This window comes from Rhinatrema bivittatum, chromosome 1 (genome assembly GCF_901001135.1).
Source record: "Rhinatrema bivittatum chromosome 1, aRhiBiv1.1, whole genome shotgun sequence".
Taxonomy (NCBI): Eukaryota; Metazoa; Chordata; class Amphibia; order Gymnophiona; family Rhinatrematidae; genus Rhinatrema; species Rhinatrema bivittatum.
In genome coordinates, this window is record NC_042615.1 from 330,694,728 (window position 1) to 330,719,429 (window position 24,702).

The 24,702-nt window shown below is 44.2% G+C and overlaps 1 protein-coding gene across 5 annotated transcripts in view; it reads right to left on the bottom strand.

Moving 5' to 3' along the window:
• Positions 1 to 24,702, bottom strand: part of LOC115089674 (probable E3 ubiquitin-protein ligase HERC3) — a 189,277-nt gene that overhangs the window by 71,392 nt on the left and 93,183 nt on the right. For all 5 annotated transcript variants that reach the window (XM_029597892.1, XM_029597861.1, XM_029597878.1 and 2 more), the window contains 5 exons: positions 23,816 to 23,940; positions 16,002 to 16,061; positions 8,621 to 8,732; positions 6,942 to 7,131; positions 4,778 to 4,941 (listed from right to left, as the gene is read on the bottom strand). In XM_029597892.1, coding sequence (XP_029453752.1) covers positions 4,778 to 4,941; positions 6,942 to 7,131; positions 8,621 to 8,732; positions 16,002 to 16,061; positions 23,816 to 23,940 — 651 coding nt within the window. The remainder of the gene's footprint in view (positions 1 to 4,777; positions 4,942 to 6,941; positions 7,132 to 8,620; positions 8,733 to 16,001; positions 16,062 to 23,815; positions 23,941 to 24,702) is intronic.

The window sequence follows — 24,702 nt, forward strand, 5'->3', positions numbered from 1 at the left end:
TAGCCAATCTCTATCTGGCTCTAAAGTTAAGTTAATAATCAATGTAGCTGGTATCGCAAGTTCAGTATCAGAAGTCTCAAGAAATGTAGAAATATTCAAGGGCATTTCACCAACCGGAACCAAACATGTTATTCCTCCATTATGTTCCATTGCTCTAAATCTTCGATATTGGTGGCATTTCAACTTCCCCCTATATGTAAAACTTCGCCAAGATATCTTTTAAAGATATTAGGTGGGGGGATTAATGAAATTTGAGGAAAGAATGAATCTTAAGTTTTTATTTCTGATTGCATTCTCCAATTGTTCCAATTTCAGTGAAATGCTCTTCCTTTCTTTTATAGTAACATTCTGTATTTGTTGAATATTCCTAATTTGGTCTCTGTTAGTTGCAATCTGTTGCTCCAAGTAGACATTTGAGTTAACCACAACTTTATCTTCGAGTTCTTTTACAGAGTCACTTAAAGGTTTTATTTGTGACAAAATAGAGATTTTCATATCCACTATTGTCTCCCATATAGTTTCTAGGGTGAATACAGCTGGTCTTACCGCTATCAGCAAAGTTCTTACGGGAGTGCTTCCTTCTGCTCCTCCAGTTACCTCCAGCAATGGAACTTCTTCCCTGGTCTTTCCAGCTATTATTCCTGGGCTCAAGATTGCATTTTCTCCTCTGTCATGCCCTGCTGAGCTCCGCCGAAAAACTCCTTGGTCTAATGGCAGTTCTCCCACCTCAGAGGTGCTCCATATTGCGGCCAGATTCACGGGTGGAGTTCCTTCAGCAGGACGTAGCGGTGATAATGAGCCTGGGAATGGGGGTAGCTCATCTTCCTCTCCCCCTCTCTCCAGCGGCTGAGCTCCTGCATTCGGGTCTCTACGCACCATGTGCGCATCCATAGGACCAGCGACGATAGCGTTCGGAGGGGCTGCAGGGTAAGGCTCACCTCTCGATTTATGCATTTGTCCCATTTTGGAAAATCCACAGCAGGAAAATACGTTACAAATTCTGTCCTAAGGAGCTCAAACGTAGCATTCAGCTACTGAGTAGCCATCTTGGTTCCGCCCCCCGGGTCTGGTACACAGTTCTATTTCTGGTGTCTGATCATGTTGTTCTGCTAACTGGCAGTGCCCAATAATGACTTTGTTGTTGCAGTTCCACTTGGTCCTGTCTGGCATCAGTTGTTTTTGTATTTCTATGCAACTTAAGACCATCTTACTCATGGTGTCCATCTCTGCATATCTATTTGGTTCTGTCACTATTGCTCTGCTTGCCCCTTAGTTTTTGCCATGTACCAATAACCGAGGTGCATTTTCTTCAGATCTTATGGCTGCTTCCTCTTGGAAAGTTTTATCAGGGTGTTCAAATAGACTTTTTCCCAGCTCTCTTCTTAAATTGCTGTCTCTAAGACCTGTTACAAATCTCTCTTTCAGCATTTTTTCAGGATCTGCTGGATGGGGCATCTAGCCAGTGTGTTCTACCCAACTTTTCTTGCAGACCATAGTCATAGGTGTACAGATCTTCATTTACTGTCTGTCTCTTATGAAACTCCTGTAATCTTGTGCTTACTTTAATATTGTCACCGAATACCACTCAAAGGTGGTTAAACAGTGCTTCTAACATTTCTGGGTCTTGGTCTTGCATACTCTGCTGCATCTTTCACCTGTCCCAGAAAATGGTCCTTGACTATTTCCAACTCAGTCCTTGTTGGTTGTTGCCTGAATATAGATCCATGTTTCTTCATCCCCCCCTACTGTTGAAGAAGAGAGCCATGCTGGCTTTGCATTGAAAGTGAAGTATCAGTCTTGCTCCCCCCTGCTGTTGAAGCAGAGAACTATGCTGGATATGCATTGAAAGTGAAGTATCAGGCTTATTTGGCTTGGGGTAGTAACCACCGTAACAAGCAAGCTACTCCCCACTTTTTTGTGAATGCAAATCCTTTTTTCCACATTTCCTCATTGCCGCTGAAGCTTAGAGCAATGGAGTCGCATTAACCGTGTGAATGTTTATTGAATAAGGGTATATCACCAGGTAGTAGCCGTCGTTCCCGTGAGCCACCCATTCGTTCATTCACATCCTCTAGACTTTATGGATCCACAGAGTTTATCCCACGCCCCTTTGAAGTCCTTTACAGTTTTGGTCTTCACCACTTCTTCCGGAAGGTCATTCCAGGCATCTACCACTCTCTCCATGAAGAAATACTTCCTGACATTGGTTCTGAGTCTTCCTCCTTAGTCTCCCAGCTTTTGTGGGATCCCTGATAAATAAGGGATTTTCTAATCCTTAGGCATGTACAATGCTGTCATCCTTGGGCCTTTTTCAAATTTCTCTGCTCTGTGCCTTTCTTCTCTGCTCTGGTGCATCAGCGTTTCCATCTGTGCCTGTAAGGTGTACACCATTTCTTCCAGGTCTTGACTCACTTTGTAAACTCTGGCGAACTGACTTCAGTGAATATAGCTTCGGGAATCTTCCCAGAAACTAAACAAGGGGTGGACAGAAATCTGGCAGACACTTAGCATGACAACCTCCCGTTTTCCTATGACCAAGTATTAACGAGTACTATTTATTTATTTGTCCATTTTTATATACAGTTGTTTGGAGCATGCCTTCACAACGGTTTACAGAAGTAACAACTTATTACATAAAACAGAGCACAAATTGATTACATTATAACAAGCAACTTAGGTGAGGGGAGAAGGGAGAAATTTTCATAACTGTTAACTGTTATTACAACTGTTTACATAGCAACAGAACATAACTGGGTACATTGTAACAAAAATCTTAGGGAGATATGTTGTGGAGCGTTATTGGTCGATACATAAGATTGTAGATATATCAAGCTATAAGGGGGGAAACAGAGGAGTGAGTATTATGAGGGTCTTGATGGGAAAGAAAGAAGGTAGCAAAGTTAGAACTAGGGATGTGGAAACGAGATTAATTGGGGTTTTTGGTACTTTGTAAGTTGAGAGAGTTATGATTCTTATAGTTATTGCTTTAGATCAAGGCTAATCATGAGCTAAAGTCCATGTAAATGATGTTGGTATTGGGAGGAGGAGGATCTGAGTTGTTGGAAAGGTATTTATCCTATACCGTTTTTATATGTTTGTTCGAAGATCCAGGTTTTTAGGAGTTTTCTGAATAGTTTTATGTTGCCTAGTTTTCGTAAGCTTTCTGGTAGGGTATTCCATAGGCATGGTCCCGGTAGGGAAATCGCTCTGTCCATACTCATGTAAGTCTGGCGAAGGTGACCGTGGGTATTGATAGTAATGCTTTATTGGTTGATCTTGTATTGCGTTGTGGGGTGTATATTTGGATTACATTGTTCAGCCAATCGATTTCTTTTCCGTAAATTGATTTGTGTAATATGGATAGAACTTTGAACTCTATCCTTTTATCAATGGGTAACCAGTATAGGGCTTTTCTATTACTATTATATATACTAGTATATACCGTATTTTTCGCTCCATAAGACGCACTTTTTTTCCCCCAAAAGTGGGGGGAAAATGTATGTGCGTCTTATGGAGCGAATATAAAAAAAAACAAACAAAAATCTAACACCCCCCCCCCCGACTCCCCCAAGACCTGCCGACTTAGTTTACCGCAACCCCCCCATCCTCCTGACCCCCCCAAGACCTGCCGACTTAATTTACCGCAACCCCCCACCCTCCTGACCCCCCCAAGACCTGCCAAACGTCCCTGGTGGTCCAGCGGGGGTCCAGGAGCGGTCCGGGAACGATCTCCTGAGTGTGGGCCATCGGCTGCCAGTAATCAAAATGGCGCCGACGGCCCTTTGCCCTTACTATGTCACTGAGACCGACCGCTGCTATTGGTCGGTCTCAGTGACATAGTAAGGGCAAAGGGCCGTCGGCGCCATTTTGATTACTGGCAGCCGACGGCCCACGCTCAGGAGATCGTTCCCGGACCGCTCCTGGACCCCCGCTGGACCACCAGGGACGTTTGGCAGGTCTTGGGGGGGTCACGAGGGTGGGGGGGTTGCGGTAAATTAAGTCGGCAGGTCTTGGGGGGGGTCAGGAGGGTGGGGGGTTGCGGTAAACTAAGTCGGCAGGTCTTGGGGTGTCAGGAGGGTGGGGGGTTGCGGTAAATTAAGTCGGCAGGTCTTGGGGGGTCAGGAGGGTGGGGGGTTGCGGTAAACTAAGTCGGCAGGTCTTGGGGGGGGTCAGGAGGGTGGGGGGTTGCGGTAAACTAAGTCGGCAGGTCTTGGGGGGGTCAGGAGGGTGGGGGGTTGCGGTAAATTAAGTCGGCAGGTCTTGGGGGAGTCAGGAGGGTGGGGGTTGTTAATTTAAAGGGTTGGGATGGGGGGGTTTTTTTGGGGGGGGGAGGGGTTCCCAGAGAAAAAAGTTTTCTGATCTGGGGAGTGGACCGAAATGGCCCTCCCCAGACCCGAAAACAAAATGGGGAGGAAAAAAAAAGCTATGCACTCCCCTAATTTGCTCCATAAGACGCCCAGACGCAGAGCCGGTTTAGCACAAATTTTTTTTTTTTAAATTTTCCCCCTCTGAATCCTAGGTGCGTCTTATGGTTAGGTGCGTCTTATGGAGCGAAAAATACGGTATATAGTAATATACTATTACTATTAAAATAGATACTTTCCTGTTCATGTGATGCCAATTTCTAGCCCCCCTGCCCTTTTGGAGTAAAATTTAATAGTGACCCTCCCAGCAGCCCAGATCAGTTTTACTATTTAAAAAAAAAAAAAAATTACACCCCCCCCCCAACTAATCTTTAACCTCCAGGGGTTACACAAAAGCACACATCCAGATTTACCTTGTGGAGTTTCTCAAGCAGCTTGAGTGCAGCCGTGATATAACTGGTGAAGAGCACAGGGATCAGCAGTGTCTTCCTTCCACTCAAGAGATACACCACGGCTCTCTTATACAGATCCACCAGCTTAAAGAAATAACTGGGGCACACCTGGGACCACCAGTTATCTGGAGAAAGAAACCACATATTCAGTTAAGAGGTTTTTCTCCAGTGGCACACAATGGGAGAAAAGGCTTTTATAAATCAGGCTCTGTGTTCAAAAGTTTAGGATTCAACTCTTTGGGTTCAAAATATTACTATCTTCCAAAGGGCACCCCAGGCTGTTTAGTACTTCCTGACTTGGTCCAGGAGCACTGGGTGCTGTTATCATGCTCAGGGCTCGCAGATGCAAGAACCAGCACATGGTGACATAACAGTTTACACTTATGCCTGGTCCACACCTCGGCATCACATCTAATGAATTATATCTCGCTGATGGACATCTTTGTATCAGTGTCACAAGTGCAGTAGTCAGTACTCATCTTAATCTTGAAGGAATCTGTAGTTTTTGTTGTAGGATGCCCCTACCTATTAAAAAATAATTTAATAAAAGAACGAAAGCTTGAGAAAGCAAAAAGGGCTCCTTCTTCATACCTGATGGTATCATATTTGTGATCTCTCAAGCTCCTGTACAACATCTTACGTTGGGCCTTTAAAAGGTATCACCCTCTACAGTGACGGAATTTAAATAAAACTACACCAAGCTGCAGTGTCCCAAAGAGCTACATGTTTTCACCGGCAAGACTTAGGGTTCCTGTGCAGCCAGCACCACCACCTGCTAACATTATTCCCACACTGCAAATCATTCCTCATGGAATGCTGTCTAAATGGGGAGGTGTTGGGGGGAAACTGTGATGGAAAATGCATCCTTTGCCAATACAGTAGTTCAGAGGGCAAATTTTGGTACAGCTGAAGTAATGAACTCTTGGGCTTTTTAGAACAAGATTACTTAATGCTAGCCATTAAAAGCCCTAAACCAAGATAAGTTAAAAACAAAACAAGTAAACAAAAAACCATACAAGCCTTACTTAATTCTTACAGAAATAATGGTTAACAAAATCAAATAGTCACATGAAACTTACATTTCTTTACTAGCTTTCAGAAGCTGAAATGTGCCCTATTCTGTTTGGCTCTGAGGAAGAGAGGGTCAGCTCACAAAAAGTTAGTCAAGAAATGTATTGTTAGTCCAACAAAAATGGTATCACACCTTATATTATTTGTTTGTTAACCTTTATTTCCATTGTATAAAGTCAGAGAATAGAAATTTCTTTTTTGATAATAAATTAAACGTTTGCAAGAAAACTTAAGAAAAAAAAAGCTGCAGTGATAACACTCTGTTGTTTCAACAAAAGGAATTGTTTCCTTCCAGACTCAGTTATATATGATACATTTGGAAATACTTGAACTCTCTGACCACAGAACTGAATATCCTTATTGGAGAAATATTTACAAAACCCCACCTCATCACTCTCTAAGATTTAAATTTAGCATGACCTCAGGCAATTTAAGGAGGACTTGAAAACATGGCTATATACACAGGCTTTTACCACCAAGAAAGGAGATTCTTAGACTAGTTATTTGTTGTTTATTTCTTCTTTTTTATTAAGATTTTAGTATTTATTGTGCATTTTATATTATTGTTTTATGCTCATTGATTTTTATAAAATTTTATTATGTTTTGAGTAATTTTATTTTATTATTAATATTTATTATGTTATTATGTCACAGCAATGTCACCGTTGTGATGGTCCCACTTAATGATGGTATATTAAAGCTGTCAAATAAATAAAGTAAATAAATAAATAGAGATAAAATTTAAAAAAACAAAACAAGAAACAACTATTTCCGTGGAATCACATGGACTAATATGGCAACCGCACTACTTAATTCTTAAAGAAATTGATCGAGCCTGTGCATTTTTTCTGCTCCTGCCATCACCGTGTAAATGATGAGATTACAGAAGACAAACAGCTGCACCAGGGAGAATGATGGTATATTTGGAAGCATGTTCCCCATATAATGCCTCATGGGGTATAGAAGCTTCATCGCTTCGGCCCAAGCAGCAGGAAGCTGACAGCTGGCTTTCCCCTCCCACCCATGCTGCCACACACAGAAGAGTTACGCTTACCCAACACTTTGCTTGGGTTGGCATCCAACCGCAGGATGGCCATGGCTAAGGGCAGGGTTAGCGTGATGTAGTACTTTGAGTCCTGAAGCAGAGGGAATTCAGGCAGAATCAAATAAATCCGCATTGCCTCAACATCTGGCGGGGAGCTAGGCAGCTGAGGAATCAAGAAGCTTTCAAAGCTCTTTAAAACCTGCAGAAAAAGGAACAGCAAATCACATGAGATCAAGCAGGGATGATTTGTACACTTGAAAAGGGAGACGAGGGCAGGGAGAAGGATCTTCCTTTCCCAGTAAAATTCAGGGAAATAAGGGAGCTTGGCTGCCAGAACCGTAGCTAGGCAATTTGGACAAGTGAAAATGTGAACCCTCACCCTGTACACAAACACACCACATCAGTGGGAGACACTTAAAACTTTTGGGTTTTTTTTTTTAAAACATAAAACATAATGCTATTATTTATAACCTCTAAGCAGACAAGTATGACCTTTGTCTCAAAACTGTGACCCTTCAGTTTGTATGGATGTGATCCTTAATCTCCACCCACCTGATTAGTAATCTCTACCTTGGTAAGCAGTAGATGTTGAAAAGGGAGTGTGTGCCTTTAAGTCTTGAGCATATCATGCCTATTGTGCTTTTATCAAATTATATATTTTATTATATTAAAACAAATTAGGTTCTAGATCTCATTAACAGCAAATGAAACTCCCCCACTGCCAGGCACATCGTGATGAACCGCAAAACCTTGCCAAACACGTGGAACATTTATAGCAAATCCACCACACCATAACAGCACTAATACCTAAAACTCCCACAGCAACAATCTTACAGCAAGGCCCTTTGCACAACAGGCTCTTCTTCCCACACACCTTGCTGACCCATTTGCCCACTTTCTAATCACTTCATTGCTTAGTCTCTCACTAGATTTCTCTGTTTGCTACAAGTCTAAAATACAGTCAGCTGTATACTTCTCCTTCACAGCTGTTAGTTTTCTAAACCAGTCTTTTTTCTTTGTATAATCTGGATTGGCACTTGCTCAATTCTGATGACAGCGCCAAGCCCGCGGTACATTGCACACTTTTCCCCAACCAGTACCTTTCTGTAAATGCCATACATGGGAATTTTTGAATTGTGGTCACCCTGAGATTCAGTGTGGCTGGAAAGATGGGATGCATGCATCAACATTCTCTCTACTCTCTCACCTCACCTCATATTCTCGCTTTATCCTCCCTCCCTCCCCCCCTCCAGGGATAACCCCAATACTCTCCCCCTTCCCTAGTCATAGGCACAAATGGCTTAGAAGAGAACAGCCCTCTGCTTCCTGCTCCAGTAGAGGAGGGGGACAGGTAGTGCAGAGGCTGGAGCCTGCACAGCAGAGAAGAAAAAAAAAAAAAAAAGTCACCCCATATCTATCCCCTCCCTTCCTGTCTTTGGACATCCACTATTGGTGTGGTAAGCAGTATAGAAGTATTTTAAAATAAAATAAATACATTTGAAGTGGACAGAACAGACCTAAGAAGAGCTACTCTGCTTTCTAATCCAGCTCCTCCTTTCCTACTATTTCCTCCTGCCCCACGCTTCCTGGCTGCAGGTACAGCAGTGTCATGGAGCCCCTTCCGGCAGTGGCACCTATGGCCCTGATAGTTCCGACAAGATCTTACGGCAGCAGGTGGGAGTCTGTACCTGCTCAAGCAGCCTCGAGTGCCGAGAGCTCATCAGCTTTTCAAACAGCAGTCTGATAGAGCCCAGGCTGATCCCCGGGATCTTTGGACTTGTTTGATAGTGCTCATCATTCCTAAAGGAACCCAAAAAAAGATGAAACCCATCAGCAAAGAGAAAAGCGGAGGGAGATAAGCAGTACATCTACGAACACCCAGCAACTAACAAACCCCTCATTTCAATCCTGCTGCCTCGCAGCTCACGAGAGATTTCTGTTGACATGCAGTCTCTCAACTTCCAGCATTAATGAGGAAATGTAGGATGGAAGACACCTTTGAAAGGCTACTGTTGGATTCTCTTGGTCAGAGAACATGTCCTTGTTTGGGTTGCCCGTTGAAAACGATATTTTTGAGGGGAATATTCGGGAGCTGAAGACTTCAGTGAAGCCTCTGGGCCACGCTAAGGTCTTGCTTTGGGACTGGCAGTATGGTTACATGGTCAGCATCCAGAGCATGGCTTGAGCTCCCTGGTCCACTTACACTATGTGGCGCCTTCTCTCCTATGCTCAGTTTCAGAGTCTGAGCTCAGAGATAAGAATGCTGTTGCCACAAGAATTATGCTGTCCAGAGGATTTTTTTTTTTTTTTTTACTTACTGTCAAGATGAATTTCATGCTTGTCAAAAAGGTATCAAAAATGAAAGCTCTGTAAGCAAAGGGCCTCTGTGTACTAAGACGACAGATACTACAGAGAAAGAGCAGTACGAATGCCTTCACACTACTTTGCAAAATACATTTCCATCTCACTCAGAATGAGTGCTGTTGAGGGGGATTCAGTCTTCCTGTTCTTTAACCCTTTGCCTCATTGCTGACACTGCCAATTCGTACCATTGTGGCAGCCAGTTTTAGTTTTGCTATATTATGTATCGCATGGGACAATGTTTTAGGTACATTTCTATAGGCCATATTGGGAACTCGTGGCAACTTCTGTGAATCAAGTCTAAATACTCCAAAATGTGGATGCTTGAGAAAACAACCAAGAGGGCCATACTTCTACAGTCTGGGTACTGATACGCAGACGTAAGAGAAAAAGCACAGGACTGCTTCTATGGACAAGTCCATAAGCAAAGCACATCAAGCAATACTGTCTGAATTTTCAAGAAAGCTCATCACCTAGTAAAACAATATTGCTAGCTGTAATTTTTATGGGTACCATAAGGCTTGGGGATAACTGCACAGGGCGACAGTTACTACCCTTAAGAGAAACATGGGAGTAACCTGCACGGAGAGGCAGTTACTATCTTAAAAAGTTTGCTGGGCAGATTGGATGGACCATTTGGTGCTTTTCTGCCGTCATTTCTATGTTTATGTATGTTTCTACTGAAAAAGCCAAGATCAATATACAGTATTTGCTCAGACTTTTGAGAACTGTCTTTAGTTTCTGCATTCATATAGATATTGCACAGCCAAAACAAAAAGACATGTTTGCCTAGAGAAGCCACAACTTATAAGTGGAAAATCACAGTACCTCTAACCAGAGTGCACACAATGTAACCCATGAGTGACAGGGATGTCTGTTAGACAAGCTGCCAAAACAAAGGAACCTTCAAATCATCATCATCCTAATTAAGTTCTGGAATTTCATTGCCAGAGGATGTGGTGTAATTAGTGTAGCTACATTTAAAAAAGGTTTGGACAAGTTCCTGGAGGAAAAGTCCATGAAGAATTATTAAGATGGAATTGCAGAAATCCACTTCTTATCCCTGGGATAAGCAGCATGGAATCTATCTACCCCCTTGGGATCCTGCCAGGTACTAATGACCTGGATTGGCCATTGTGGAAACAGGATACTGGGCTTGATGGACCTTTGGTCTGACCCAGTAGGGCAAATCTTATGTACAAGAAGCAAGTATGGGTGCAGACTTGCCCATTTTATTTACAAGTAGTAGTTTGGCCAAACTGCCAGAAGGTCCTATTGTATTATTCTTGCAAAGATAAATTTAGCAGAACCTTACTCTCTTTACAAATTCTCTTGGAGATCCAAAGTAAATGCAAACATCTAATTTTATCTCATACACACACTACATTATAATCTGATTAGTATTGTAATTGTAGTAATTATAATAAAATATTAGTTTGAGTGATTTTCCAGTCCCTAAGAAATATTTGGTTTGTAAGTTTTATTGCTTATTTTGACATGGTTACCAGTTATTGCTAATTCCCCAATTTACACCTGTATACATCATCATCTGTATACAACAGTGCTTATATATAATAGTCAACGGTGAAGTTACTTCTTACCTGATAATTTCCTTTCCTTGAAGTAGGGCAAGCCAGTCCATACCAGTAGGTTGTGCATTCCAACCAACAAGTGGAGACGGAGAATGACAACTCGCTGATGTCCCTCTCATATAGCTCACCACAGACATCAGCCAACCAGTATTTTTCTTCAAAAGTCAACTGTGGACACTAAACCACCTAAATGTTATTGCAACCTCCAATAATCATTATTCAAAACAGAACATTCTTCCATTAGATAATAACTCAATTTTTTTTTTATTATATAATGGAAACACTGGATTCAGCTCCACCAACAATAGTCACATAAGAAAACTGTAAAACGAATATCGTAGAATGAAACTCACTTACCAGGTACAGTGCAATTCCATTAGCATCCAAGATCCAAGCCATACGATACGTTCCATAATAAGGATCTCACACAACAGAAGAAAGTTGACTGCCTCAAGGCAGCCCATAGTGGGATGGAGGACTGGCTTACTCTATTTCGAGAAAAGGAAAATATCAGGTAAGAAGTAATTTCACCTTCGTCTTCATCCAGGAAAGCCAGTCCACACCAGTGGGATATACCAAAGCTACTCCCCAGAAGGGTGGGAAGCTGCCTAAGTCCCAAGCAGCACTGCCCTAGCAAAGGCCAAATCCTCCCATGCAGCCAAATTAACTGTTAGTATCTGGCAAACATATGCAAGGAAGACCACGTCGCCGCTCCATAGGGTACAAATCCGCTAATGAGCGACCCCCTTTAAAAATTAGCCTCAGAACTCCATTCCAAAATCGATCAATTCCTGATCAGCCTTGTGCAGAAGAAAAACCCCAGGATTCTTTTGCAAACTAACCATCACAGGATTCTTCTTCGGATCCTGAGCCGCAGCAGGCAAGGCCTCCTCACAACCAAGAGCCTTCAGGATCTGTAAAATCAAACCAGACATCTCATCTCTGTGAAAGAGTCGAAGCATCGTCCTGTACGGTTCTACATCTTGAGAAATTTCCCCTTCCTCCAAAAATGCCTCGGCGGGATCCCCCATCAAAGATCCAGACTTCAGGAGTCTCCCGAAGGATCCATGTTCTCACCTTCCCCCCCCAGCACGCTGACCCCTTCTCTGCTTTACCTGTCGGTGGAGATGAGTCCTCCTTGGACTGCTTCCACGATCTTGAGAAGGGAGACCACTGATGCAGGTGTTTGAGATCCCACCCGGGACACTTCCTGCCCCTTACAAAAAGCCTGCAGGCCTTTAAAAAAATTCCGAGAGAGCAAGATGGCCGCTGACTGAGGTAGACACGAAGGAGCCGCTCTCATTCCGATTTCTGATATTTCATTTCCTCTGCATTTGCCGCGGAATAATGCCGCATACCAAGCGAAAAGCTAAGGTAAGGGAGATTTCAACCTCATCTCCCTTACCGGAGACATCTCAGCTCCGGATTTCGACTTTCTTTGCGCCAGCATTGGGGATGTCACCGGAAGAAAGGGCCGCTGCAGAAGCAGACACTGAGTGGGAGTCGGCACTGCTGGCTGAAGTAATATCTTTGAGCCCTGGGCGCTTCGCGCACTCCCTCTCCACCCCAAAATTTCATTTCGTCAAAAGGCAGAGAGGAAGAAGGTACGTCTGATGCCATTATTGTGGAAGCACTGGATAAATAGGAGAGCGGGGAGGCCACCCTCCATCCTGGGCCCCAGCGAGAACTAAACAACAAACTGAATGGCAGGAAAAAAAAAAAAAAAAGATACGGAACCAACAACCAACAGCAGGAGGTGAGGGAAATTGAATGACTGAGATCTATGACCACGCCCCCCCCCCTGAAGTCACTGGGAGCTCCGGCGACGGTTGAAGAGCGCCTCACCATCAGGCGCCGTGCACCAAAGGGGCGCGACAAAGGGGCCTTCCCCTTTGTGCACCCCTTCGTGCAACCCTTCTGCTTGTAAAAAAAAAAAATCTTTTATATTTTTCTTTTATTTAAACTTTATTCCAATTCTTTACCTTTTCTTTTTGCTTGTTAATAATTTTAATTAGAAATGTTCTTTGTATTAGACTATGGAAATTTATTTCCTGCTATTCTGTTTAATGTAAACCGGTATGATTTACATCGGATGTAAGAATGTCGGTATATAAAAATTAAAAAAAAAAAAAAAAATCTTTTCTCAGGCGAGGCCTACTCTCCCCATAACATCCAGAGACTCTGGTAATTTCATGAGATTTACTACTGAGGGGCTGAGAGGTGAAAACCAGGCAATGGTGGGTGAAGAGGAGCCCAGGTCTGCCGTGAGTTCAATTGTTTCCTTGAAACCTGCAGAGATTACTTTAGACTCCCTATGGTCCGCCATTAAATCATTGGAAACAGCTATAGTAAATTTGACCAAAATAACTTTGGACTCTAATTAACGCTTTTCAAATATAGAAAGTTCAATCTCTATAAATAATGCTAAGCTGGAGACGCTGGAAGTTCGGATGGTGAATTTAGAAGCATGGCAGCAAAAATTTGCATGAACGGACATTGTAAATGAGAAAAAGCTTGAAAGTATTGAAAACTTATTAAAATATTTAAATCTTAGGGTTCTCAATTTTCCACAGGTAAAAATGATAACTGCTTATGATATGTTTAAGGAATATCTTATTCAGATTTTGAAAATGCTGAAGCAAGCACTTCCTATTATTTCAAAGATTTACTATCTTCCTTCAAAAGCTAATTTAAATAACATCACTGGAAATAAGCCAGCAGAGGTGTCTTTAAATCTGACGGCTATAATTGAATCTTCACTGGAAACTATAATTTCCACAAGATCTACACTTCATGTCTCTTTTCCATTTTCATCTGATCGAGACGTAGTTTTGCGTCTGTTCATGCGGTATCGCCTAGTAACTTTCCATGGTGAAAAAAAAGATATGGATGTACCCTGATTTATCCAGAACTACCCAAGAAAGGAGGAGAACATTTCTTGGAATGAAATCAGAGGTGGATGCCATAGGGGTAAATTTCTACTTAAATTTCTATGTAAATGTGAGATCCTGCATTTAAATCATAAGTATGTTTTCTATGAATTTTCAGAACTCCGTGTATTCCTGGACTCACATACCCAAGAGACCACAGCTTGGAGGAAGTATGAATGTAAACTAGATAATACCTCTTTATTACAATTGGTAAAAAGGATCCTTGTGCTTTTTTTTTTCTTTATAACCATTTATTGCACCTACTCTCCCATTATTTCCTGATGTCACAGATATAAATGTTACATTAATTATTATAATTCTTTAATGAAAATTATGATATCTGTATTCTATAACATTTTGTTGTATTTAGGAAAATGCATAAATAAATTAAAAAAAAAAAAAAAAATTCCACCCATGACACTGTGGAAAGATACATTGCTTTAGTAGATGAAGCCCTTTCTGAGCTTACCCCCCATGAGGATTAGCAGTAGAGGTGGTGAGGAAGTCTCATCTCCCCCAGGAGGAACTGTGGGGACACTTCCCTCCTGAGAACTTGGAGCCCCTGAAGTCCCTGCAGGGATAAATTCCCCTGTAGAGACATGCCCTTCAGCCTCCACATATTTCTGGCAAATGCTTAGCGATCTCCTGGGACTAATCACCCTCATCCGACAGGCCAAGCAGACTCGCAGCTTTTTCCTGCGCTGCTCTCCCAATGCCATCTCTCCCCTGTGCGTGCCTCAGCAGTATCACTGCAAGTCCAAAATGGCGCCTGCCACATGGTTTCCCTTTCATGGCACTCTGGACGGCTTGGAAATAGCAGCACCTCAGCAAGGCACTCAGTGTGGCCCAATGAGGTTTTCTATCCCTGCCCCTCCTGTGCGCGTGATCGCTGCAGCAGACTGCCGGCGTGGGTTATTTATTTTCACTTTATTCACTGTGCTGAAGACTGGGTAAGGCAGAACTCCAGAGAAAACACCAGGGGATGGAGCAGGCAGAGGAGAGGAGGACAAAACAGACAGGAGTGGCAGAGAGACAAATTAACAGGCTGAGCCCAAAGCTGTCTTACCCTACAGGAACTCTCTTCTCTGTCAGGAGTGGGGGTTAGGGCACCAGCCTTCAATTCACTCCTATCCCGAGACATTAGACACTCAACTGAGGGAGGGAACAAATGCAGTCACCTCAGGAGGTCAGGAAAGCCTGTTCCATCCTGGCAGGCTGAAGTCCACAAGCAAGGATCCATATCCACCTCCTGCTGGAGATGGAGAAATACTGGCTGGCTGGCTGATGTCTGTGGTGAGCTATTATGAGAGGGACCTCGGTGTTGTTCTCTGTCTCCAAGTGCTGGTTGGCGTGCACAACCCACTGGTGTGGATTGGCTTGCCCGGATGAAGAGGAAACTACTATTTCTCAGATTTAAAAAAAAAAAAAAAAAAATGGGGAGAATTGAGCCCCCTGCATACACAGAAATATCACATCAAATCCGTCAATTTCAGGGCGCAAAAATCACCATGCCACATGTGCTCTAAGAGACGAGAGAGAGGCAAGGGAGAGTCTCCCCAAAACACACACACACACGTGCAGTTTCCTGTATTCTTTAATGCTGGCATGTTGACTACTTCCTCAAGGATTTTTGTTTACGTAAAAATTGGGCAAAATTAGATACTTTAATGCCAATGAAAGGAATCATAAGTTGGTATGGACACGTTTCCATTTTTAGGTTTGCCGTACTTGCTTCATTTTATTTACATTTCTGAAGCTAAGATTATTTTCGCGCAGTCTGTCCTAGGAACACACAAAAACCTCCTTAACCCTGTTCTGAAGCCCCAAGGAATGGATTAGCTGCTGTGTCCTGTGCATTGTAAAGAGCAGTTGGATTGTTCTACCACAGTTTGTGAGGGTGCTCTGCACTGCAAAACATTTGTTAAAAAGGTGGAACCCCCCCCCCCCCCCAAACATTCTAATATATTACAAAGCAACAAGTAATGTCACACTTGAAGGTGCTTCACAATAACATAGGTTGTGTGCCAAGCACACCTTACAGTGCAAAGGGCAGGCATGGCAGCACTACCCTCCTGGCACTCATCCCTTGGGTCTTAAGCTTGGCAACTTCTTTACACAATAAGATAAATGGCACAGCACATAGCGCTTTCCAACATCAAGGAGGATCAGCAAAGGCAAAAACTCACTTCCTCTCCAGGAAACTCCCATTCCAACAGGCACAGGAGGCCAGCGACTGGACAACAGCACTGCAGAGAAAGTGGGGGATGAAAAAATAGAGTCAGTGTGACGAAAAACAGGGCCACGTCACGGCGGCATGCATGGATTTGATATTTCCATTGCACTTTCTGCCTAAGCCTTTACAGAGGTATGGTATGGCCCAAATTAGATGGCCCTGTGAACATTGGGCCTTCGGCCCTAGTCCTGGGTTTTACTGGAATCCCTAGCAGGTGGGCTCTGTGTGCACTTCACGATTACATCTGTTTTAACTAAGGTCTTCCCAAACCTGTCCCTTTGACCCCTCCACTGCCAGTCAGGTTTTCAGAATATCTACATTGAATATGCATGAGAAGTTTTCACACAGTGGATCTCTAGTATTGCAAAATTTACTCCCTGTATATTCGGTGAGGATACCCTTAAAACCTGAATGGCTGTGGGGTCACCAGGCCAATCTTGGAAGCCCTCGTTTTAATCAGCTCAGGAGAATAGTCACAACATTACAGAGCCTTTCGAGCTCTAGGACACAAGTTCAAATCCCAGCCCAAGCAACCTGCGTGAAATGAGATGGTGGTCTCAATCCAGTTTCAGGGTCTAAAGCAGAAGCATTCACAGCATGGCTCCTGTCAATTTCCCCTGGATCTGTGAAGTCTGTTGCGCACCTCATCACAATGCATAAGAAAGAGACAAAATAAATGCGTTACTTGCACCTCTATTAATATACTATATGTTAACCAATGCTGGGAAGCTACTAAGTTGCTGAAACAGTTTAGAAGTTAAGATAAGAATAAACTTTCACAAATGCCACCTCACAGAAGCAAGGCAATGAGGTTTACCTACCTTGATATTCTGACCCAACACAAAGACCAAATCACCTTCCCTGCCCTGACCCACTACAATTACTAATACCAAGTGATGGTTTTCCTTTTTTTTCACCTATTAAAAATTACCCATCACCATCACCAAAGATTTACCTTCCCCATGAAGTGTTTCTCCCTAAGATTAACATCTGCTGCTGTGCCACTCGTGCCAACAGTTTGCTCATGCAGTAACAAAGGAAAATTGGTTCTTACCTGCTAAATTTCGTTCCTGTAGTACCACGGATCAGTTCAAAATAATGGGTTTATGCATCCCTGCCAGCAGATGGAGACAGACAAAGTTTTACTGACACTGCTACATAATCCCTGGTTCCTCAGTATTGACCTGTACCCAAGCACAAAAAACATTTACATTTAAATTTTAAGTCTGTATTCTATACCATGAAAAAAAAAATCGTAATCTGTATCAAGAAATTGCAGCTGACTGGATGACTCTTCACCTCCAGAATTTGGACGGGTTCTGGACTAATCCATGGTACTATAGAAACAAAAATTAGCATGAAGAACCAATTTTCCTTTCCCTATACATACCCAGATCAGCCAAGACTACTGGGACGTACCAAAGCTCCCTACTTAGGGTGAGACCTGGAGAGCCCCACTCGCAAGACACTTTTACCAAACGACAGACTCTGGATCCCCCATACCCAGATGATAGTGTCTTGCAAAGGTATGCAGCGATGTCCAAGTCGCTGCTCTACAAATTTCCTGAGGTGAAACCAACTAAGCCTCTGCCCACGAGGCTGCCTGAGAATGCGTAGAGTGTGCCCTTAAGCCTTTAGGCACCTTACTTCCCTTGAGAATGTATGTTGACCCAATGGCTTCCTTGAGCCACTCTTGCAATGGTAGCCTTGGAAGCCTGGGTACCTTTCTTCAAACCATTCCATAAAACAAAAAGATGGTCCGACTTCCTAAACTAATTTGTTACCTTGATATATTAAAAGGCCCTGCAGACATCCAAAAGCTTAAGCTCCACACATGAAGTACAGAAGAATCCAACTCCGGAAAGGCTGGAAGCTCCACCATTTGATTAATTGAAATGCCCATTCAGTAGAAACAAGGATACTGTCTACAATGACATTACAGAGTCCGAAATCTGTAGAACAGATCACGGCAAGACAAAGCCTTCAACTCAGATTCTCTTAGCTGAACAAATAGCCATCAGAAAAAACAAACTTTAGGGTCAAGTCCTTAAGCGTCGCCCTGTGAAGAAGTTCAAAAGGTGCCTCATACAAACCTCTGAGAACGAGATTAAGATTCCAGGATGGACAAACTTTCCTCACCAGAGGGCATAAATTCTTAACCCTGCACAGAAGTCTAACCACATCAGGATGAGAAGACAGTGTGCAACCTTTCACTTTACCTCACAAGCAAGAGCTGCAACCTGAACCCTAAGAGAGCTGAAAGCCAGGCTCTTGACCAAACCTTCTTGAAGAAAGGATAAAACCTGAGATAACTAAGACCGTAAAGCATGTACACTATTAGCTATGCACCAGGCATAAAAAAACAAAAACAAAAAAAACCAACTTTCCAGACCTGCACCATATGCCAACGAAGAAGATGTTCGCCTAGCTTGAAGAAGAGTAGCAATGACCGGCTCTGAATATCCTCTGCGACTCAAGTCAGTCTCTCAAAAGCAAAGCTATTAGACAAAAGCGATCGGCCTGGTCTGAAAATATGGGGTCCCGATGAAGAAGGCATGGAATATGACTGAAACATAACGGCCTGTCCACTGCCAAGTTGACCAGATCCACGAACCACAGCCGACGTGGCCATTCCGAGGCTGCCAACACCACGTCACCCTGGTGTCTCAATATCTGACGCAACACCTTGCCTACTAGAGTCCAAGGAGGGAACAAGTAAAGCAGAACCTCCCAAGGCTAGGGTAGCACCAGAGCATCAACTCCCTAATCTTGTCTTCAGCTGTAAAATTGTTCCACCTTCTCATTGAGACGAGTCGTCATTAGATCCACATGGGGACAGCCCCACCTTTCTCAGATGTGCTGCATTGCTTTCTCAGACAGCTCCCACTCCCCTAGATCTAGAAAACTACAACTTAGAAAATATGCTTGGATGTTTTTGACGCCTGCGATGTGAGGTGCTGCTAGTCGTTCCACGTGTTGCTCCACCCAATGGACCAGACCCTGAGCCTCCTGGGCCACCACACAACTCTTGGTTCCTCCCTGCTGATTGATGCAGGCTATGGCAGTCACATTCTCCGACAATACCCTCACTGATCAACCTCGAATCAAAGGCAGAAATGCAAGTAATGCTAACCATACTGCCCTGGTCTAAAACCGATTGATAGACCAAGACGCTTCCCTGAGGGACCACTTGCCCTGAGCTGACCACTGCTTCCCATCCGTTAGACTGGCATCACTAGTAATAAATCACCCAATCCGGGAACTCCAGATCAACAGCCTGAACCAGACTGGATTTCAACAGCCACCAAGACAGACTGACCCGGGCTGAACCCGTGAGTGGTAGAGGAAGATGAAACTATTCCAAAAGTGGATTCCACTACTCCAACAGAGTTCTCTGCAGTGGTCTCATGTGCGCAAAGGCCCATGGCACCAACTCCAGCGTCGAAGCCATGGAACTCGGAACTTGCAAGTAATCCCAAACTCTGGGTACCGGTAACTCCAAACATCAGACCTGACTCTGCAACTTGCAAACATGCTCCTCTGTAAGAAATATCTTGCCTATCTGCATGTTGAATTGAGCTCTCAAATATTCAAGGATCTGAGATGGAACCACCCAGCCCAGCAATTCCAAAACTTCTAAAACCTTCACCCTGATGAGTCAATCATCCAGGTATGGAAACACCAGCACTGAACGTGCGGGGAGCCGTGGCCAACTCAAAAGGAAGAGCCTGAAACTGGAAATGCTGTCCCAGCTCCATAAACCGCAAATACACCTGAGGATCTGGACGAATGAGAATGTGGAGGTACGTCTCCATCAGATCCAAGAAGTCAGAAATTCTTACTTGCGCAGTGCAGCAATCACCGACCTCAGGGTTTCTATCCAGAATCTTGGGTCTTCAGTGCCATGTTTACCTTTTTTAGATCCAGAATCGGACAGAAAGTGACTTCCTTCTTTGGAACGACGAAGTAAATAGAATACCTTCCCCTCGCCTCACTTGCCCATGGGAACTGGAATCACTGCCCCCTAATATCAGCAACCTAACGTCTCCTGCACCGCCTATCGCTTTTCCAATGACTGCAAGGAGAGATGCAAAACAAGTCGCGAACGGGCTGAGCAAATTCTAACACGGAACAGTCTCTTACTACACTGAGGACCCATTGATCCTGAACTATCTTGGCCCACTCCCCATAAAACCATGCTAAACAGCCCCCTATAAAAGAAACGGAGGAGTGGACCAGCCTCGCCTCATTGCGAGGATTTGGCTCCTGTAGGTCCACCCCCTGTGGAGGCTCTGAAGGGCATCCGGCCTCCTCAGAAGGACTGCCACCAAGACCGACCTCAGTGAGAGAAATGCTTCTGCAAGGCTGATTTCCCCTCGCATGACCAATCGGAGAAAATTCTTTTTCACTCAACGCACAATAAAGCTCTGAAATTTGTTGCCAGAGGATGTGGTTAGTGCAGTTAGTGTAGCTGGGTTCAAAAAAGGTTCGGATAAGTTCTTGAAGGAGAGGTCCATTAATCGGTTATTAATCAAGTTTATTTAGGGAATAGCCACTGCTTTTAATTGCATCAGTAGCATGGGATCTTCTTGGTGTTTGGGTAATTGCCAGGTTCTTGTGGCCTGGTTTGGCCTCTGTTGGAAACAGGATGCTGGGCTTGATGGACCCTTGGTCTGACCCAGCATGGCAATTTCTTATGTTTCTTATGACGAGACCTCCTGACATCATGAAACCACAACAGAGACTGAAAAAAGTTTCCCCTTAGGCTTGTCCTCTGGCAACTTATGTTGGAGACAATAAGGTACACATCTTTCATCAAGTGCTCCAGATCCTCTCCAAACAAGAGGCGTCCCTTAAAGTGCAAAGAACCCAACTGGGACTTAGATGACACATCCGCCGACCAATTACACAGCCACAATAACCGCCTGGTTGACTCCGTGGATCCCATAATATGAGACGCAGTTCTCACCAAGTCATACAAGGCAGCCGCCATGTATGCCGACGCCTCTATGCGCTCAGCTTTACCAGCCTTGTCACCAGATTTCGCCTGTCCATCCTGAAGTTGTTGTACCCAGTGCAGGCACGCTCTTTGCATGAAGCTGGCTGCCCACAGACTCAGGGTAAGACATCTCAAAAAATCCTTTTAAGGTGAATCTCCAACTTCCGATGCTAAACATCCTTCAAAGCTGTGGAACCCGTGACCTGGCTATTCGTCTTCTCTGTGACCGCCGACACTACTTCTACTTTTGGAAGGGAAAACAGCTCCAGTGTCTGTTAGGAAAAGGATAAAGCTTCACCATTGCCCTCCCCACTCTCAAGTCTGAGTCAGAAGCCCCTTCCACTCCCGATCCACCATCTTCTTCACAGACCTATAATAGGGAAAGGCTCTCTGGGACCCCTAAGCCCATCCAGGACCGGATCCGCTCCTTCCAGGTCTGAATCTTCCTGTGTTACTTTTATCCCAAACTCCTCTAGAACCTGAAGAATCAAAGGGCCTAATTCCTCCCTCCAGAACAAGTGGAGCACCTTGGGGTCATCCCTCTCAGAAATTGGAGTACCTGTGGTGGCTGCATCTGGATCAACACCCTGGTCCAGCGACAACAACGCCCCCGAAGCTCCAGGGATCCCCTGCGACTCGACTGAGTCATCTGAATCCTCACCAGCCTGAAAAGGACCCAGCAAACGCTGCACCAAGGAAGGCCTCTTACCTTGGGATCCCTCAGGTGTAGAAACCAAGCCTAGACCCACGGGGAGGCCAAGACTGGGTCCCCAGCCCTGCCTGCTGAGCCAAATAAGCTTCATGAAGCAGCAGGCGAAATCAGCTGAGACAGGGCGAGGAGCCACCAAAAACTGCATGGACTCATCACTACAGATAAGCAAATTTGAGCCAGCCCTCTCATCTGCCCCTCCACTGAGCTTGGCAGACCAGGGAAAGCCTCAGGAGGGGGATTCCAACATGCACTGAACTCCGGCATGCAGGAACAGCCACCATGGCTGTTCCTGCACCCCGCTTCCTCTGTTTCGCAGCTGCCAGGAGCTTCAACGGTCCCTCTCCCCTGCTATGCAAGCCGCACAGAGCCCTAGGTGGCTTAGACACGCTGCACTCCAAGCTGTGCACCATAGTCTACTTGGCGAGAAAATGCCCCCCCTGCCAAGCCCATAACGCAGCAATGAGTGGGAGAGGCGAAAGAAGTCCTTCTCCCTCTACTCCCAACAACCGGAGGGGAGAGAGACATTAGCTAGAGACATGAAATCACCCTTGCCTTACCTCAGAATTGGGTCTCCTTTATTGTTTTGTTTTTTGGGGGGTTTTTTTTGATAAATTTAAACAAAACTGGCAAACCTCCCCTCAGGATGGAAAACAGAGCTGTCTAGCCCAAGATCAGCCAGATTTAAAAAGGAGAGGCAAGCTAAGCAAAAAAAACCCAGCTGCCCTGTGCCCACAGCTGCCTAAGAAACCTCGTGAAGGGGAGGGATCTGGACCACCATATTTACACCCCACTGAACAATGGAGTGAGCATACAAAAAGGTCCCCGACCTCCAGCTCGTCCACCTCAACCAAACAAGGAACAATCCTCCAGGACTCAAAAACCCCTGGGAGGAAGGCTCACGAAATTAAAGAACTTGCCAGACTGCAGGTTTTTGCACCACCATCTGCTGGAGACAGAGAAATACAGAGGAACTGCAGGTGGCACCAAGGATTATGTAGCAGTGTCAGTAAAACTCTCTGTCTCCATCTGCTGGCAGGGATGCATAAACCTAGGAGTCTGGACTGATCCAGGTACATACAGGGAATCATACTCATTGCCTCCAAAATGTGGGGATCTTCCAAATTTGGATCCACAAAGTGTTTTTCATCTCCAGGAATGCAAAATTTAACTGAGCCCCTCCCCCCACTTTCTCCGAACTACTGTGGAAGGCTATGCTTTGTAATTTTATTTATTTAATATCATTTATAGATCGCTTTCCAGATTAAAATCGCTCAAAGCGATGCACAATACTAAAACAAAAAATGCTGACAACAAACATTTCTATCTCAGTTGAAATATTCCTGTACTGCATGGCACAGAGGTAGGACCCTTTAGGTATAAAAAGGCACTGAAAAAAAAATAAAATAGGAGGGCTGCACTTCCCAATTACCAGCCATCAGGTATAAAAAAAAAACAATGCTCTTTCCCCTGTGTGGCAGCAAGTGCACAGAAAGATGGCCAAACCTGAATTGCAAAATCAACACCATTCAGGCAACACAGTATTTCCTTCTGGCAAGTCACTTTTAAAAATAGAACCACATCATAAGGGATGAGCCTTTATGATATGGTTCTCTCCAAAAATGGAAATCTGTTAATACGCACAACATTATGCTTTGTGCTGACATCAACAATGTTTGAGTGGCACGCCAAGACCCTCAAATGGAGTGAAAAAAAAATACATCAAAAAAAGTGTTCTAGTGACAAAAGTGATGGCAATGGCTTGCTGAGCTCAGGAAGATTCTTTCAGGAAATGACATCACATAGCATGATGGGCACCGTCTGATGGGGTCAGTTCAGGAGTTCTGGAAAGAATTATCCCAACACCCAATCAAGTGAGCATTAAGTGAATGCGTATGAAAAATTCTCGACTGCACAGTACATTGAGCAGACAAGAGCTGTAAGGCACAGGATAGCCCCAGGAGACCAACTCGAAGTTCTCATCCAAAAAGCCTTCCAGAAGCATAGGCAGCAATGTGCCTTCGGAAAGGCAGATATCTGAAAGTAGAAACGCACATACTTGATAGAGTTTGCGTGATTATGTTCTAACACTTTACATCGCCACATATCCATAGTTTCGTCGTTTATGACGTTGGTGTAATTTGCTTGGTTAATGGACCGGAAGTCATCAGCAGGTATGGAATTCTGTGAAACAGTGTAGAAGGCAAAGTGAAAACAAAAAATATATATATTGGTTTTCATTTCTACTGCCTGTACATTTGACTGATTCTCTCTCATTTGCATCCCAAACCCTTCCTGACCAAGTCCAGCTGCAAGCTATCAGTAGAGAAGAAGAACTCTATTTCATGGCAGAGGACAAAGACCACCGCGTCATAGCAGCGCTCTGCCCCCTCTACATCTCTCCTTTGAGGAACCTTCTCACAACAGCTAGAAAAGGTCCTCAAAGTCTTAAATTACATCATTTATTAGACTAAAATGCTACATGTGTTACCATCCTTCCTTCATCAGATAAATCCAAAAGGAGAGGAGTAAAAAAACCTTTTGGGTCAGGTCAGCCTAGCAAAAATGTATCCCCTGCAACTTTTGTCTGCTGGCCTTTCTATGCATTTAAATGGACTGGCATGATCACCTCAGTACTCCATTAGAAAAGAGAGAGAAATAGGAAGAGGAACGGCCCTGTGCCTCAGGAGATTCAAAATTAGAGGCACCTACCCAAAGAGGCCAGCAGGGGTCCTGCAAGGTAATGACCATGCTGTTGGTCCCACCGAGAGAGGGGAGGGCAGGTGTCACTCTGGGACACAGGAGCAGCACAGAGACTCTCAGAGGAGGCCTCCATCCAGCTCCCCCCTCCCCCGTAAGGACATGTAGTACCTGAGCGTGGTGTCTGTGGAGATGGGGGTGGCTGGGGGGGGGGGGGGGGAGGGGAATCCAATTTAAAAAAAAAAA